The 16,263-nt window shown below is 41.3% G+C and overlaps 1 protein-coding gene across 1 annotated transcript; it reads left to right on the top strand.

Moving 5' to 3' along the window:
• Positions 1-220: 220 nt before the first annotated feature.
• On the top strand, positions 221-15,595 carry LOC149320082 (polycomb protein EED). Its single transcript, XM_089508269.1, has 12 exons — positions 221-406; positions 1,397-1,549; positions 2,563-2,655; positions 3,772-3,837; positions 8,048-8,173; positions 8,283-8,364; positions 9,957-10,048; positions 10,448-10,581; positions 11,781-11,886; positions 12,122-12,280; positions 12,993-13,066; positions 15,301-15,595. The coding sequence occupies exons 1-12, from the start codon at positions 221-223 to the stop codon at positions 15,425-15,427; spliced, it is 1,398 nt and encodes a 465-aa protein (XP_089364395.1). The 3' UTR covers positions 15,428-15,595.
• Positions 15,596-16,263: the final 668 nt, after the last annotated feature.

Below are 16,263 nucleotides of genomic sequence, written 5' to 3'. Positions count from 1 at the left end.
TCCGCGCTTCCGCGCTTTACGGTGGAGAAAGCCGGGTTTGCCCGCGCTCCAAAGAAGCCTCATTTTTCAGCAGTGTGGCTTCTTGAGGGCGTTCGGCTTTTGCGACACTTGTGAGAAGGGACAAGGGAGGGGAAAAAGGCCCGGGCGCGCTTTACGTCGGTGTGGCAAATTTTGTCCGAGGGCGCTTTCCTCCCGCGGTTTACGGCCGCAGCCGGCGAAGATGTCTGAGAGGAGAGTCAGAGGCGGAGGAGGCGGAGGAGGCGGGAGGGCTGGCGGCGGAGGCGGAGGCGAAGCGGGCGAAGGAGCAGCCACCGCGGCGGGAAGCGGAGCCGAGATGCCGGCCAAGAAGCAGAAGCTGAGCAGCGACGAGAACAGCAACCCTGGAGACCTCTCCGGGGACGAGAACGTGAGCCATTTGGGGAGGGCCTCCATTTTGTGGCGAGGGGGTCCCCAGGGCCCAGCCCTTTCCCCGTTTCATCCTCACGGGAGCCTTCCTTGGGGTTGGAACCGAACACGAGCCGACAGTGTGATGCTGCAGCCAAAAAGGCCAATGCGATCCTAGGCTGCGTCAATAGAAGCGGATTCTCAGTGGGCAAGTGTTCCCCAGTGGTTCCCTATGGGCAAGCATGCCTTCTCTATGGGCAAGTGTGGATTCTCTATGGGCAAGCGACGGAGGGAATGCTGTGGATGTAGCATATCTCTGTTCCAGTAAGGCTTTTGACAAGGTCCCCAGTGGCATTCTTGCAAAGAAGCTCGTAAAGTGCATGCATTAGAAGAACCGGAGAACAGGAGAATCCCAGCAGACTGGAGGAGGGCAAACGTTGTCCCCATCTTCAAAAAGGGGAAAAGAGGTTCCCAACAATTATCGCCAGTTAGTCTGAGATCAATCCCAGGAAAGATTCTGGAGCAGATCATTAAACAGAGGGTCTGTGAACATCTAGAAGGCAATGCCATAATCGCAATTTAGACTGGATGGCCCTTGTGCTTTCTTCCAACTCTGTGATTCTTGGATGATAGGTTCTGCATATTGTCTGCCCTCAAGCAGTTTCCTACTTTTGGTGACCCTATCCTGGGTTTTTCTTGGCAAGATTTGTTCAGAGGGGAGTTTGCCATTGCCTTTCCCTGAGACTAAGAGAGTGACTCATAGAATCACAGAATCATGGAGTTGGAAGAGACCGCAAGGCCATCCAGCCAAACCCCATTCTGCCATGCAGGAACTCTCAGTCAAAGCACCCCCAACAAATGGCCATCCAGCCTCAGTTTAAAGACCTCTCAAGAAGGAGTTGGGATGGGTCTTAGGGAGGATAGTTCTGTCCTTCAGCAAGTTAGTTTCCTGTTGCTGTAACTCTTACTCTCGATTTCTTCTTTTGAAGCCAGACTGTTTTTATATTTGCAGGATGACGCTGTAAGCATAGAGAGCGGAACTAATACAGAGCGTCCCGACACTCCCACAAACACACCCAATGCTCCGGGAAGAAAAAGCTGGGGGAAAGGCAAATGGAAGTCCAAGAAATGCAAATATTCCTTCAAATGTGTAAACAGCCTAAAGGTACCTATTGGCAATGCTATCTGGGACTGTTGGGCGTTGTGAGCCAACAGCATCTGGTGGGACACAGGTTTGCCCAACTCAACTTGACTAAGAACAGCTTTATTGGATCAAACCAAGGCCTAAATAATCTGGTGTTTTGTTTCAAAATGAAGAGTTCTGTTATCTACCAATGTGACTATGATGGAGCTAGTAGTCACCAGTTTTTGTATTTAGAAAACATGGAGGCTTGCATGTAAGGAGTTGCCATAAACTGAGCCCTATCATTAAGCCTGTTTTCTATGGCCACGGTTGGGCAAACCGCAGCCCTCCAGATGTTGGTTTTCAATTCCTGCCAGTTCTAGCAAGTTTATGAAGGACTGGTAACTACATGGAATGTAAAATTAATTGGGAAACAAATCTAAAAATCGGTACAAATTGAGTATCCATTGTCCGAAAATCTGAAATTGTCCACATGGGCGGCTGAGACAGTGACACCGCTGCTTTCTGATAGTTCAGTTTACACAAATTTTGTAATTTCATGCATATAATTATTAAAAATGTCATGTATACCATTACCTTCAAAAGGTGTATGTGAAACATAAATTAATCTCATATTTGAATATGGTCTGTTACACCTACAGAAAAATTAACCAGCTATTTTCTTGTGGTTGGACAAGGACTAAAGGAGCATAACTTAGTAGCATCCTGGTACCCATTTTAAATGTATTTTTAAGAACTAAATGTTGAAGATGGTTCTCCAACTGATCAACTGGATTCTGGGCAAAGTCGGTATTAATATAGAAATGGAACAGCTAATCATAGTTCTACTAAATATTTGTAATTTATAGATAATTTGATACTGCATATATATATAGTTATACTTCATTTTATTGCTATAATATTGTTGATTGGAGGGATTAGGCAGTGAGGACTGATGTATTTATCATTCTTAGAGTTTAAAAAAAAGACATTAGAAAAGAGAAAATATACAGGTTTTGTAATTTGACTCTTAGTTAGATCTCTTTCCTTTTTAGGAAGATCATGGTCAGCCATTGTTTGGGGTACAGTTCAACTGGCACAGCAAGGAAGGTGATCCCCTGGTATTTGCCACTGTTGGCAGCAACAGAGTGAGTGATATAACTGAGTTAATCTTCCTTGTCATTCCTTCTTGATTTGCTTTCTGCTTTTCAAATGTTGGCTCCTGGATGCTGTTGGACCAACTTCAGATATCCCAGCCACCATGACCAGTGCAGAGTTTCTGGGAGATGTAGTCAACCAAGATTTTGAGTTCCAATACTGAGAACTACTACAACAGCTTGTGTGTGTGTTTCCAAAAGCCAAGCAATACTGTATTTCTGATTGTAAGAGTTGAATCATATGTGAGGGAAAAGAACAGTATAGTGCAAACCAGGCTTTTGCAGCTGGCTAAAATTGTAACTGGAATTTCTAACTGACCCCAGTGATTCAACTGACTATGCAACAGAGTCTGGTCTACTTTGGACTTGAAAATGCCATATCTATTATACTGGACATGCAGCTATAGCAAATATTTCTCTGGTTAATTTTAAATATGCCCTCTCTGGCCCTGATTTTGAAGCTGCTCAAATAGTGGGACATCTTGTAACTACATGTTTATCAACTTCTTGGGAGCCAGAGCTGTCCTGTGAGCATGTCTGCTCCTTGAATATGAGCATGGAAATAAAGCCAAATTAATGACATAAGAGGTGGACAGGGATGAGGACAGTACAGTTTGAGCAAGTTACTGGCCTCATAATACATTGTAAATGCAGATCGGTCATTGAGACCCATGAGAGCCAGTGCACTGTAGTGGCTTAAGTGTTGGAGTAAGACTGCAGGGAGCCTAGAGTCTGAATCTTCAATTGGCTATGAAAGCTCATTGGTTGACCTTAGGCAAGTCACCCTCTCAGCTTCAGAAGAAAGCAATGGCAAACTCCCTTTGAACAAATCTTGTCAGGTAAATGCTTTGATATGTTCACTTTAGGATTGCCATAAGTCAGAAATGATTTGAAAATGCACAACAACAATAAAACCAGAGTTATAAAAGGTGGATGGGGATGTGGATCAATAAAGCAAGTTACTGCCTTGATAACATATTGTGCTGTTTTTATTCTCTGCCCATCCACAATAGAAGAGAGGGAAAAGTGAGTTGGGAAATATGGTTTAATGTTTCACCAATATGTGTTAAGAATTATCTTAATGTCTTTCCTTTTGTCTGCCTCTAGGTTACTCTGTATGAATGCCACTCCCAAGGAGAGATACGGTTATTGCAGTCCTATGTGGATGCTGATGTATCCTTTCTTAAATTTCTGGGATTGTTTTCAGAGAAGCTTATAACTAGATGAAAATATTAACTTTGTAGGTGCTGTAAAATAAAAGGGGAGGGAGGGCACATACGATATTGGTCTTAGGAAAGGTATTGAAATAAAACTGCCAGGATCATACTGTCCTTATATAAATTTATGGTGTGACCACATTTTGAATATTGTGAACTGTTCTGGTCACCATGCTGAAAAAGGGTATTGTGGAGTTGGAAAACATACAGGAGATGGCAACCCAGAAGCTAGGAGCAAAATTTCTGTGAGTAAAATCTAAAAAGGTTTGGAACTCTTTAGTTTTTAAAAGCCAAAAAGATGGGAATGGGGGAGGGGACAGGATAGAGAGGTATACAATTTGTATTGTTTGGAGAAAATGGATAGAGAGGGTGTTTTTTTTTAAAATTCTGTCTCACTAAAGAAACTAAGATGATCCAATGCAGTTTAGTAGAGGGAGATTTGGGACAATAAAAGAAAGCACTTGCTGCTTTTAAACTGTGACATTCACCTTCCCAAGATGTAATAATGGTGGTGGTGGTGGTGGTGATGATGATGATGATAGGATTTATTTATATGCCGCCCAATCACTGGGAATCCAAGCGGTTTACAACAGAGGGTATAATAGACAGTTCGCTACCCTCAGGCTTACAATCTAAAAGACACAACACAAAAGGAGAAGCGAATGGTGAGGGGGGGAAGGGGATCGGGTCCAGCATTCTTCTGTCCCTCTGAGGCCTGGACCAAGGCAGATGGACCAGAGGGAGGGCTCTTTTTCTTAATTGAGGCCGGCTCTTCCTCTTCAGGCCCAATGGCTTTGGGCCTGTCCTTTCGCTCCTTCCCAGGCCAGAAGATGACAGTTGGAAGGAGGGAGGGGAGGGCTCTTTCTCTTCAGGCCTAATGATGACCACAATATAGCATAGCTTTAAGACTATTGCTTAGTCTTTGCTACTGTTCATAAAAACATGTATTCTCTCCAGTGCTGGTACCAGTTGCAGGGGAACATGAAGTGGTATTATGTTCATTTTCTTGAGTTCCCATAAGCCAGAGATGGGGAAAATGCCACTTGCAGGCTGTGTGAGGTTCCCAGAGACCCCCAGACCCCCTTTCCCAATTTTTTTTGCTCCCAGTTGCCCTTTGGGGGCTGTGTGGCACAATTTCTCTACTTTTGTCATTCCCTTTTAATAACAAGAAGTGACCCAGAAAGATTACTTCCTGATGAAAAAAATGGCTTCTTCTAAGCCTAAAATGGTGGGAGGAAGGGCAAAACACAGCAAAATAGTTTTCCCTACTTCAGAATGTGTTTTGGGGAAAATTTTTTGACTTTGTAAAAAATGATGGGGCAGTGAGTGCAGCTCTCTAAAGTTTCCTTGTTTGCCAATGTAGCCTTCAAACCCCTAACAGTTGCCCAGAGTTATCATAAGGATATATGTTCTTTTCTTGCCTGTTTTATTGAATCATTTCCTGTATTGCTATGTATTTTATATGTATTATCCTACTAGAGATGCCCCTTCCCCACCACCACTCCCTCTGTGTCATGTCTTTCTAGATTGTAAGCCTGAGGGCAGGGAACCGTCCAATTAAAAAGATTGAATGTACAGCGCTGTGTAAATTTACAGCGCTTTATAAATAAAGGATAATAATAATAATAATAATAATAATAATAATAATAATAATAGGTTTTATTTATATACCGCCCAATCACTGGGAATCCGAGCGGTTTACAATAGAGGGGATAACAGACAGTTCCCTGCCCACAGGCTTACAATCTAAAAGACACGACACAAAAGGAGAAGGGAATGGTGAGGGGGGAGGGAATCAGGTCCAGCCTTCTTCTCTCCCTCTGAGGCCTGGACCAAGGCAGATGGACCGGAGGGAGGGCTCTTCTTCTTCAGGCTAGCCCCTGGTGGAACTGGGCCAGCCTACTCTCTCCCTCAGAGGCCGAAAGATGACAGTTAGGGAGGGAGGAGCCTCTTTCTTCAGGCTAGCCCCTGATGGTACTGGGGCAGCCTTCTCTCTCCCTCAGAGGCCGAAAGATGACAGTTAGGGAGGGAGGAACCTCTTTCTTCAGGCTAGCCCCTGATGGTACTGGGCCAGCCTTCTCTCTCCCTCAGAGGCCGAAAGATGACAGTTAGGGAGGGAGGAACCTCTTTCTTCAGGCTAGCCCCTGATGGTACTGGGCCAGCCTTCTCTCTCCCTCAGAGGCCGAAAGATGACAGTTAGGGAGGGAGGAACCTCTTTCTTCAGGCTAGCCCCTGATGGTACTGGGCCAGCCTTCTCTCTCCCTCAGAGGCCGAAAGATGACAGTTAGGGAGGGAGGAACCTCTTTCTTCAGGCTAGCCCCTGATGGTACTGGGCCAGCCTTCTCTCTCCCTCAGAGGCCGAAAGATGACAGTTAGGGAGGGAGGAACCTCTTTCTTCATGCTAGCCCCTGATGGTACTGGGCCAGCCTTCTCTCTCCCTCAGAGGCCGAAAGATGACAGTTAGGGAGGGAGGAACCTCTTTCTTCAGGCTAGCCCCTGATGGTACTGGGCCAGCCTTCTCTCTCCCTCAGAGGCCGAAAGATGACAGTTAGGGAGGGAGGAACCTCTTTCTTCATGCTAGCCCCTGATGGTACTGGGCCAGCCTTCTCTCTCCCTCAGAGGCTGAAAGATGACAGTTAGGGAGGGAGGAACCTCTTTCTTCAGGCTAGCCCCTGATGGTACTGGGCCAGCCTTCTCTCTCCCTCAGAGGCCGAAAGATTGGCTGCTATGGGAACAAAATTATAAACCAGACAGGCCTCTGGTCCTTCTTGTGTTCTTAGAGATTTCCTTGGTCAGTGGGACCCAATTCAAAGAGGTTCTAATCAAGAGTAAGTTCACCAAATAAATATTGATCTGCTACATTGCATCTGGGATCCCCCTGCTCAGTGGCCTCTCTCTGCCCAGTGTTGTGTCCATTTCCGTTCCCTACTGATCAGTTTCTTCATCTCTGTCTCCTTATTTTGATATAACCACAGCGGGGAGCAGCATGTGCCTGCCTATCTGTTTCCTATTCAGTGAAATCTGATCAGCGTGTTCCCAAGAGGTTAATGTCATCACTGTTAGGACACATGATGTCCTGTGGTGTCGAGCAAGGCATATTCTCTCAGCCCATCTTTAAGAGTGGCCCACTTCATAAAGTTAACAGTGTATGCTGTTATAATAATCAGTTATAATAACATCCCTATTTAAGCCAACACATCTCAGTAACATCTCAGACTATTTACTGTAAACTGCCTCGGTCCTAATTGGAGTAGACAGGATATAAATAAAAGTTCATTATTATTATTATTATTATTATTATTATTACATGTTGTTTAATATTCTGAATGCCTTAGTAAAATCTGTTTAGTAGTCAGGGGTCTAAAGTGAGTACCTTATCAAGGCTCTGTTCAAACCCGCCTCCATCCTCATAAGGGAGAGGCGAGATACAAATAAATATTTTATTATTATTATTATTATTGTTATTAAGATTGTGAACACAACATTTTAATACATGCAGAAAGATCTCGTAGCAACTTTGAAACTAACTGAAAGAAAGAAGTTGGTAGCATGAGCTTTCGTAGATTTCAGCCTACTTCCTCAGATGCATGTTTGGAGTGGAGAACCAAACATGCATCTGAAGAAGTAGGCTGAAGTCAGTGAAATCTCATGCTATTAACCTCTTTCTTTCAGTTAGTCTGAAAGGTGCTATGAGATCCTTTTCCGTACTGATTTTCCAAACTAACATGGCTATACCTTTGCATTTTAATATATATTGATGAATGAGTTATATGTGGCTTTCATCACTTTATACTTTCTCTATATTACCACCCCTGCCTAAAAATCCTCAGTTTATCTGTTTAATTACCACCTCTGCCCTAAAGTTATGGGATTTGTATTGTATTTTTAGTGGATGATTATGCAGCAGATTCAGTTTACGTAATTGATCACTGTCTTCTATTTACTTTGTGTGCCAAATGCAAAATCTTGCATAAAAACAATTAAGGAATAAACTGTGCTTTTCCAAAAAACATAACAAAAACCAGCATCATTGACTTTTTTTGAAATTGTGAGTCAAGTGGGTTTTTTTTGGGGGGGGATGGGCATGTTTTAAATTGTTGTCTAATATTTGATGGGCAATAAACAATTATACAGCTGCATGTATAGACCTTAACTGTACTCTTCAGGCAGATGAAAACTTTTATACTTGTGCTTGGACCTATGATAGCAACACAAGCCATCCCCTTTTGGCTGTTGCTGGATCTAGAGGCATTATTAGGATAATTAATCCTATTACAATGCAGTGCATAAAGGTAAGTTGGCAGAAGAAGCGTACTATGTTTTAAACCATTTCTCTGAATTTAAATGTGAAATACGGAGTTGTGTTGAAGGTAATAACCTAATCTATGAATTTTGTTGTAGCACTACGTGGGCCATGGCAATGCAATCAATGAACTGAAATTTCACCCCAGGGATCCAAATCTTCTTTTGTCTGTAAGCAAAGGTATGAGCAATAGTCTGTTAATGGACTACTTCTGTTAGAACACAAGGAGAGAGGAGGGGAGAAGTAGGGTAGCATCAAAAAAGACCAGAAACCTTCCATTAATGCCAAATGAAGACATGTTACAAAAAGTAATAATTTTTCACATATTTTGTCAACATGTTTTGACAAATTAGCACTGAAAACACATACTGTAATAGCATTTGCGCTTGTAGTTTCCTCCATTACCTCTTTATTCACTACTATTTGGGGTGATTTTGGAAATAAACAGTGTAATAGTTCAGCATTACAAGATCAGTCAGGGCATAGCTTGGATTTGTGAGAGCTTCTAAGCATCTGTGTTTAAATCTTGTTTTGCTGTTGTCTGATGAACTTGTTACTGATCCTGCCTTGTGTGAACAAATCATAGTTTAAACCAGTGGTAGGCAACCAGGAATCTTCCAGATATTCTGGGCCACAACTCCCTTATAAACCCCAACCAGCATGGCAAATGATTCTGGATCATGGAGTTGTAGTTCAAATCATTTGCGGGGAGAGGAATACCAGGTTACATAAATCTGGTTTAATTTATCCAGAGGTCTTGGTTTAACCAGAAGTTCTGGTTAGTGTAAACCAGGGGTTGGCAACCTACGGCCCGGATCCGGCCCGGTGAGGCCTTGGGATCGGTCCTGCCGCCGATTGCCGCCCCTGCTGCAGCTTCGTGCCGCTCCAGGCGCCATTTTGAGTCCAGTCCCCCAGTTGTCTGAGGGACAGCAACCCGGCCCCCGGCTCAAAAAGGTTGCCTACCCCTGGTGTAAACCCAGAAGCCTGTGTTTCCATTCTTCTAGCAGTTGCACCAGAATAATGTTTTTGACTCCAAAGCTCTCCAAGATTTGTTAAATTGTGATTTGGCATTATAGCGTCTCCATTAGATTGTGAGTTCCTTTGGAGCAGTGCCTGTTTGTGTACAATTCTGTAATGTACTACATGTACTGATGGTAGATTTAAAAATGGGTATATATCTTTATCTTTGGAAGATGATTTTTTACTTTTTCAGTAAAGCAGTACTCCAGATGAGAACAAAATAAACATAATTCTAACTAGAAACCTTTGCTCCAAATGTTTTTGTATATAGATTATAGTCACATTTACTCTGAGAGTTTCCGTGAGAGTTAGGTGAAAGGGATTTAAGTTAATGATGGTTTTCTGAATGCTGCATGTTATATCATGTTACACCAGTGATCTGTTTCATGTGCTATTGCTGTGAGAGGAGATGTTGCCCAAAGGAACAGGGTTCCTTTGGGCAACAGGGTTCTGTTATTCTCTTAAAAAAAACAGCATCAAGAGAAATTTAATGTTTCATTGCTCTTTCTTGAATAAGGATACATATCAATGTTACACTGAGAAATGAGAAATAGCAAGTATAGACAAGCTATTGTATGAATCTAGTTTCTTAGCCATGATTGAAGTTGCTGCTATCACCAATATTTTTTTGTATACCGTTTATAAAATGAACTGTGTAGTTAATCAGAATGTGATTTTCTGTTAAATGGCTGCTGAAACTAATCACAAGATGTGCTGATGCCATGATATAACTTGTTTATTTATTCTACTAGATCATGCGCTAAGATTATGGAACATTCAGACAGACACTTTGGTGGCAATATTTGGAGGTGTGGAAGGGCACAGAGATGAAGTTTTAAGTGCAGTAAGTTCTATGCATTGCTTCCCAGTTTCTTCTCATTTCACACTTTTCTTTGACAAACAAACTGAAAATTGCTTGTTGGAATGGAATATGGAAGCAAGATTAGCTCTACAGATCTCATTGCCTAGTATTACAATGTAATTGATTTTGGGTACTTCGAGATAAGGCCTTTGTTGTGCAATCATGCTATTCTATTCAGATAATTTTATATGGAGTCCAGATTATTTTGTCTTCTGTTAAAGATGGAATAGCTGCCTAATGACGTTCAATTGGTAACATTAAGAGCCCTTAGTGTAGAAGCACACTGTGCAGCCGTCAGTGGTTGTTGTCTTGCCTTCTAGTCTGATTCAATTGTAATGTTTGGTGCAAAACCTAAAAAGCTGTTACATTTTGTGCATGTAGGATTATGACCTGCTTGGTGAGAAAATCATGTCTTGTGGCATGGATCACTCATTGAAACTCTGGCGAATCAATTCAAAGAGGATGATAAATGCCATCAAGGAATCCTATGAATACAATCCCAACAAAACTAACAGGTAAAGGCAGTCCTGAATTGAATGTGTTTTCTCCCCTCTAGTACATTTTTAATCTCTTCACTGATATCTTATCAATGCGTTCAAAAGGGATAGCTTCTAAATTGTCCTTTGACTTCTTTGTCACTATAGGTATAGGCACTTGGCAGCACTGTCCTGCATGTGTTTTAGATAGAAATACATCTAATTCCGTTCAGAAGGGCTTATGCTCAATATAATGGCCATAGAACTGCAGTATAAATACTGATATTCCACTTTCTCTTTTGATACAGGACAAGCTTTACAGTGTTATCAGTGGATTTTATTAGTTTTTTTAATGCTTTGTAAGCAGGAGGGACGTATGGAGCCACATTGCAGTAACAGTTCCCAAAAGATTTGATACTGATTTCATACCCTGGGGGAGTCTTTAAACCACAGGGTTCTGGTTTAGATGTCACAGGAGACAGTCTTTTTTTACTTTATTTTATTTTTTTACAAAAAAAATCAATATGCTCATTGAAACTGAGTAGACATGAGGAGGATGGAACAGGTGGACACACATCAGTTCTGGACTGAGAAGCTATAGATTGTTACCATATCTACCATACATACTAGACTGTAAGTCAGTCACTTGTATGAATTGAGGGCAGGTTTTGAGACCAAAATTATGGATTTTTACATGGCCCATGGATAAATTGAGGGTAAAATTTAGAGGCATGTAACACAGGATCTAAAGGACAAAGGAAAGGAAAACAATGCCAAAGAACTTACAAGATTCCAGCAAGCTCAATTGTTTGTGCTCATACTAAAGGCTGGATGAATGAGAGAGTTGAAGGGGGATCACCGCTTCCAGAACAGATTATACTCTTTCCTTACCAGGGGATGGCTCCTTTTTAAATAAGAGTTAAAAGTTAATATTTACATTGACCCATAGATAAGTTGATTCAGTTTTTTTGGATCAATTTTTTTGACTAAAATTTCTAGACTTATACGTGGGTATATACAGTATATCCCACCTGTCTCCCAAGATGGGGGTCAAGGTGGCTTAAAATGATTTTTAAAAAGATTATCTGAACTGTGCCAGTATCTCTTGGTTGAGCTTGTATATTATTGACTATTATCGAATCCCAGTCCAATATTCACTATTATCGAATCCCAGTCCAATTATCCATCTTCTCAAGTTTTACCTTGTTGCTGATTGGATGTGTTCACTCTTTCTTCAGACCATTTGTTTCTCAAAAAATCCACTTTCCTGACTTCTCTACCAGAGACATACATAGGAATTATGTAGACTGTGTGCGATGGCTGGGAGATCTGATACTTTCCAAGGTATGCAGCTTTTTGTTTTAAAAATAATATGTTCACAGTTTTATATTTTGATTTTTGGAAGCCTTAAAAGCTCTTTAACTGATGGAATAGGAACATACAAAATGCAATTGAATACCATCTTCCTGTGTCTTTAATAATAATTTGACTCCTCACAGTAAAATTTCTGCAAATGTTAGGTTGAAAAAGTGGGAGTGCCATCTGGTTTATATTGGAACTTTTTTCATTCCCTCCACAGTCCTGTGAAAATGCCATTGTATGCTGGAAGCCTGGCAAAATGGAAGATGACATAGATAAAATTAAGCCCAGCGAGTCTAATGTGACCATTCTAGGGCGGTTTGACTACAGTCAGTGTGATATTTGGTATATGAGGTTTTCAATGGATTTCTGGCAAAAGGTAAGTGTCAAGATGGAGGATACAAGTTAAGATGGGGTAATAGTTCATAAAATCTGTGGGAAAGCCACACGGAGTATATAGAAGTTAATCAGGGTTTTAATGTAGGAGTGGAAAAAGTATAATATTGATGGATGTTAACTCTCATAATCGTTGGCCATTGATCGTACTGGCTGGGACTGATGAAACTTGCTGTGAGTTAATGTATGGAAGGTTTTGTGCTTTTGATCCTGATTTAGTGGATGTTCCCTGTGTAACTGCATGTCAGTATGTTCAATGTTGAGAATGATGTGAGAAGTTAAGAGAAGTGGGCAAATGCAGAAGCTCAGGGAACTTGATAGTGACACTTACTGAGTTTAGTGTGCTTGGGAAATGCTCACCAGTGAACTGTCCTTATTACTGTATGCTCCATGTCACATCTGAAGGGTGCTGGATGTGGTAAAGCTGATCTTGGAAGTGGTCATCTACTAGGCTTTGGTGGTGTCTCATACTAAACAACCACACTCAGATTCCCTCCATCTTACTGTATAGACCAGTGGTTCCCAACCATTGGTCCTCCAGATGATTTGTACTTCAGCTCCCATAATTTTGACTGTTGGCCAAGTTGGCTGGGGCTTTTGGGAGCTGAAGTCCAAAGCAAATGGAGGACCAAAGGTTGGAAACCACTGTGTGTTACTGCAACACATTGACTTTGTGTATCTTTTGTTTTTTCCAGATGCTGGCACTGGGCAATCAAGTTGGCAAACTCTACGTTTGGGATTTAGAAGTAGAAGACCCTCATAAGGCCAAGTGAGTGTTTGGTTCTTGCTTGTAGGCACTGTGGAACGAGGACTTAAATTTCCATTAGCCTATTATGATGATGATTAAAACAACTGAGACCTGTTTCAAAGAAAGACTATAAAGCTGCACCACCCAAGGTCTGTGGCTGAGGCTTGCTTATGGGATTAAAAACCAGATATACTTTTGAGAACAGCAAAAAGTTTATTTAAAATTCATTTTGAAAGAATTACAGAAAGGAGATAAATCCTATTGTGAGCCCCAAATAGAATAATTCTTCTGTATCAGTGGAATGTTTAAGTTCCCATTGATTCAGTAAGTTTCTGCTAGTTGACTAACTCATGGATTTAGGCATAGATATCATGGCATGTTGGAATGTTTACAATTGTAAGAGAAATCAAAACATGTTTTAGTAGAACATTCTGCTGTCAGTTTTATTCCCAAATTCAGCTTGATGTCGTCCATCTACTTTTATATGTTCGCCCTTAGATATGTATGTGTCAGAATGAGGGGCCAGAATCCCAGACAATCAACCAGTCAGCTTCATGTAGAATAAACAGAACTTTATTGATAGCTCCAGAATCAGCAATTCCACATCATTTAGTGTCTTAGCTGAGACTGACCCCTCCCAGCAGAAACAATAGCTAAAACCCCCAAGCTTGTCTACTCCACCCCCAGCCAAAAGCGCGCAAAAGAACATCCCCACCTCCTTCTCACCGTTACTTCTTCACCCATCTCTCTCCCCCCTCAGCTCCCAATTCCCTTTGCTCTAAGCTGCATACCAAGCCTGTGAGAGAGAGCTCCAAGGCCACTAAGATAAGACCCACCTGGCACTGCTCAGCTCCTACATGCTCTAACTAAACTGCCCTAGCAAAGCATCCCAACCCCCATCATCCCCACCAACAGAACATAAAGCATATATCTGGTAGAATACAACCAGGATTCTAACAGTATGTGTTGACCATTTATTGCTTAGAGTTGGAAGGGGTCACAAGAGCAGTCTTGTGATGGGCAAGAAGACACAACTAAATTACTCATGAAAGATGTCCATCCAACCTCTGTTAAAAGACCTCCAAAAATGGAGAGGCCACCACTCTTCAAGGCAGTTTATTTCACTGTCAAACAGTGCTGTTAAAAACCAACAACTAATGTTTATATGGAATCTCTTTTCTTGTATTTTGTAACTTTTGGTTTGGTTTCTGATATCTTGCACATCAGAAAACAAGCTCTAATAATACATGTCATACCCTCAGATACTCCTTATTTCTACTTCTTACCATCTGTCTAATATGTCCTCTGTATGTCACTTGTTTCACCTCTTTCTGCCAATGACTTTTGTCTTCTGAATTCCATCTTTCATTTCTGCACCAAGAAAATTTTCACCCTTGGTCTGTTCTTGCACCCCTTAACCAAAAGAATTACTTATTTTGTCTTGACCACATGATTATTTGTATTGCTCTCGAGCTCCTTTTTATGTCTATTTTGCTGCTGATAGTATACCAATATACTATCCTGATTTTGTGATAGATGCAGTCTCTGCAGGACTTTGGTTCCTGCTAACCTTTTGCCGGCTTTAACCTATGGCTTATGTCCACATTTACACTAAGTTTTTGCTACCCTATATGATTGATATGTAGGTGCACACTTCTGTATATTTCATATATTGTGTACTCATTATCTGAACATGGAAAGTAAGTACAGTTACCCCTCCGTTTTTGCGGACTTTGAATCTGCATCCCTCGGCCATTTGCGGGCGGCAAATGGAAGGGGACAAAATGGGGTGTGTGCCGCCATTCAAGCCAATTGGTCTTGAATACCAGTGATTTTACGTTTTTGCGGGGGGGTGGGTGGGTATGGAAGGGATCCCTGCGAAAATGGAGGGGCTACTGTATATCAAGAAGGTATAATATTTTCCTTTCACATATTAATTTTCCATGTCAATCCCCCTTTTCCTTTGGTAATATGTAAGTGCATCATTCATATGAATCCCCATCTTTAGACTAAAGTGAAGCAAACACAAACATCTTCCTTTAGATCTTGATAATTTTTAGAAATTAATGAAAGAAAAATTAGGTTGTTGCTGGGAAAGTAAGTTCTTGCATTCAGGGAATTTGGAAAAATAATAATGTGAGGGTGATATAGACTTTGATGCTGTTTTCTGTGCTCATCCTTGTAATCATACTATTATTCATGTGAGAGTGAATGAAGAGAAACATGAATGTAACACTGAATCTTTTTTTTATTAGGTGTACCACTCTTACGCATCCAAAGTGTGCTGCTGCCATTCGACAAACCAGCTTCAGCAGGGACAGTAGTATCCTTATAGCTGTATGTGATGATGCGAGCATCTGGCGCTGGGACAGGCTCCGATAAGTGACTTGCGTCTGAGAATAATACTGGTTGTTGTGCCGAGATATTTAATTTGCTATCATTGTAACTGCTTTGAGAGTAGTCCTCTCCTGCTTCTGTGAACAGTTGAGCTTAGTGTTTACATTTGCTTTTGGTACTGCTTTTTAATAAAAATAAAAAATATTTTTGTAAGTTTGGTTTATTGTCTATTTATATTTGATGCTTGCTCTCTATAGCATGCCACCACGCTGCATATATATTTGCAGTGTGCAAGTGCTTTTTTTTTTTAATTTTTGACTATTTTGAATTTTGTACATACATGTTAAACTGTAAGCAGAGCAGGACAAAGGTCTGCTGGCCTGCTGTGATTTTGTGAATGCAGAATGTAATTTGTTGCAGTATTATACTATCTGTGAATGTTGGCTTTGATTGTCAACATATCTAGATCTTATGCCTGTGAAGACATGCTTAGAAATAGCATAGATGTTCACACTTGAAATCTCATCAACCGGGGCTAAACAGCTGAGGCAAATTATTTAAGTGTGAATAGTTGATATTGATTTAATATTGGTTCTAGAGCTCAGCTTGCTTTCTTATCGCAGATTTGAATCTCCTGGCTAGAATCTGTTTATAAAGGGCTGTTCATGTGGTGTCAGCATGATATATCGGTTTGCATGTTGGACTATGACTGGAGACCAGAGTTGAAATCTCTTGTCGGCCATGGAAACCCCCTGGGCAACCTTGGGCAAGTCACACTTTCTCAGCCTGAGAGGAAGGCAAAGGCAAACACCTTCTGAACAGATCTTGTCTAGAAATCCCAGTGATAGGTTTGCCTTAGGGTTGCCATAAGTTGGAAATGA

Source organism: Sceloporus occidentalis, unplaced genomic scaffold (genome assembly GCF_023333645.1).
Source record: "Sceloporus occidentalis isolate IW3139 unplaced genomic scaffold, rSceOcc1.0.p SCAF_2, whole genome shotgun sequence".
In the NCBI taxonomy this organism is placed as follows: Eukaryota; Metazoa; Chordata; class Lepidosauria; order Squamata; family Phrynosomatidae; genus Sceloporus; species Sceloporus occidentalis.
This window is presented reverse-complemented; position numbering and strand designations above follow the sequence as displayed.